Genomic DNA, 2,314 nt, shown 5'->3' on the forward strand with positions numbered 1-2,314 from the left:
CAATCTAGCGAAGCATGTTTTGAGTTTAGGGGGGGTCACCATGTTTGATTAGGGCACCCGGCAATCTAACTTTCATTCCTGTTTCAATTTAAATAAAGCTTCGTGAGATTGTCTCAAAAAAAAGCTGACTCATCTAGTCACTGCGCACCAAGATTCATGCGTCTCATCGGACGACTAGCACCACATTTGCTCCGAATCATAATGTTTTTGACATCAACTCTATAAGCTTTCGGAAACACTAAAAATCTTTCTTTTTTAAGATCGGAAACACTTAAAAAGCTGATGTCGAATATTTAGTCATAACCAATCTGACGTTTTTCATGACAATTTATATTGACGCAACGATGGCATAGTTTGCAAGCACAATAAATTTTTGACAAAATAAATAACTTATATGATGAATTTGTCATGCTCGCCAACTAAACTTGCTATCCTCGAAAAACATAATTTGCCGTGACAAAGATAAGTTTTGCCATGATAAAAACTATGGCGTCCGATTTGTAGTGGAGTTCTAAGCTTAGTTCATGAATGTAAAAAACTCCCGCTTAAAGTTAACCGACGCACATTTGGTATAAATTTGTACTAAAGTTATGCTAAGCGAAAGTCTAAATTATATGAAACTTGGAAACTATCATGTCATTCATGTTTCATATGTTTCATCCAATTTTCACACATCCATCAAACAAAATCAAAGGTTCCATGACGCACGGCAGGCAGAGGTTAATTTCCCGATCGAAAAACAAGCGCTATGATGGGCATGCATGATGCATGTGCTGAGGTAGCTATTGGCGAGAGGTCAGGACCGATCTATCGGACGACGCAAAGAGCGCGCCTCGCGGTCCATCTCGTACCCGCACAAGTATTTCCACGCGTGGCACTCGACGCCGTCGGCAAGCTTCTCGAGGCATCCCGTCGTGATGTTCAACATGAAGACGCCCTGGCTTGTGCACCCTCCTCCTTCTCCAACGGTGAACATCAACGTGCCGCTCTTCTCGCCAAACCAGCGCAGCTTAAACGCGGTTTTCATGGTAATCCCGAGCTCGGGTAGGCTGATGAGTTTGAGTCGGGCCTGTTCGTGCCCCTCCCACTCCCCGCCGGCAGCCGTCTGGGTCTCGATGTAGATGAAGAAGTCCGTGCATCCCAGGAAGCCCACGTAGAGGAAGCTCAGGCGCTTCCCGTCCGCGGAGGTGCCCAGCAGGCGCTCGCCGGCGTAATAGTGCGACTGCCTGTAGGGCACCGGACACATATCCATCGGCTCCGACGGCGGGCCGTCGAGCCGCACGCCGAACGCCTCATGGTGCATGGGCCAGTAGGCCGCGCCGCCGACCACGACGGCGTGGCCAAGACCGCGCAGCATGTTGGCGCTGATCTTGCCGCCGGGTTTCCTTTCTTCCGGCCCCCAGCGGCATGCGACGCCGGCGTCGGCGTCGGCAGAGGTGCAGGAGCGCAGCGCCGTGAAGCTACGGCGGTTGTACACGAGGAGCACGCGGAAGAAGCCCGACGGCACGGGCACGTCTAGGTCGTCGCCGGTGAGTATCGCACACACGTAGTGCCCGGGGCAGTGGTCGCCGGAGAGCGGAGGGAGCATGGAGATTTCCCCCGTCATGGGGTTGCACACGCTGAGCGTAAGGCCGTCGGCGCGCGCCTCGCGCCGGAGCTCCAGGACAACACGGCCGTTGCGGGATGCGACAGGGCGGGCGTGGTCGAACAGCCCGGCGGCGACGTGTTCGAGCTGGGGGCGGGGGCCCAGGAGGCGCGAGGCGGCTTCCGTCGGGACGAAGCGCGGCGGCAGCGCGGGGGAGGCGCGAGGGGCGCGGGCTTCCTGGTGGAAGAAGCCGAGGGCGAGGTGGGGGAGGAATTGCGCGGGCGGCGGCAGAGAGCGGGAGATGGCGTCGGCGTGCGTGGCCACGGCGTTTACCGAGTGACTGCACGTCGCCCCGCAGCGGACGATGTCGGTGGCGGACGACGACACGCCAGGCAGATCCTTTTTCCCATCGGCGCCAGCGCGCCGGCTCCGGCGTCGGTGTTGGCGCCGCCACAGCCACCCGTTGTTGTACGGTGGTGGCGTCGCCGAGGGATGGGCACGGTCCCGACGAAACGGCGGCATCGGATGCGCGTATTTTTAGGTTATAGGTTTCCGATCTGTTGCAAGTTGCAACGACTGGCGAGCCCACGAGTCCGTCAATTAGGTGCCTCCATATTTATGCACCCCCTGAGATCGATCCGAGTCTTTTTTTTTGAGCGGTTATTTTATGACTGGGACCAATCCGAATCGGAAGCTGCATCGATCATCCAGGCCTTCGGGCCTAGCCGC

General features: G+C 56.0%; 1 protein-coding gene across 1 annotated transcript; it reads right to left on the bottom strand.

Annotated features, from left to right (window-relative positions):
* Positions 1-796: 796 nt before the first annotated feature.
* Positions 797-2,107, bottom strand: LOC109736794 (uncharacterized). Its single transcript, XM_020296005.1, has one exon. The coding sequence runs from the start codon at positions 2,105-2,107 to the stop codon at positions 797-799; it is 1,311 nt and encodes a 436-aa protein (XP_020151594.1).
* Between the last annotated feature and the right edge of the window lie 207 nt (positions 2,108-2,314).

Source organism: Aegilops tauschii, chromosome 6, assembly GCF_002575655.3.
Source record: "Aegilops tauschii subsp. strangulata cultivar AL8/78 chromosome 6, Aet v6.0, whole genome shotgun sequence".
Taxonomy (NCBI): domain Eukaryota; kingdom Viridiplantae; phylum Streptophyta; class Magnoliopsida; order Poales; family Poaceae; genus Aegilops; species Aegilops tauschii.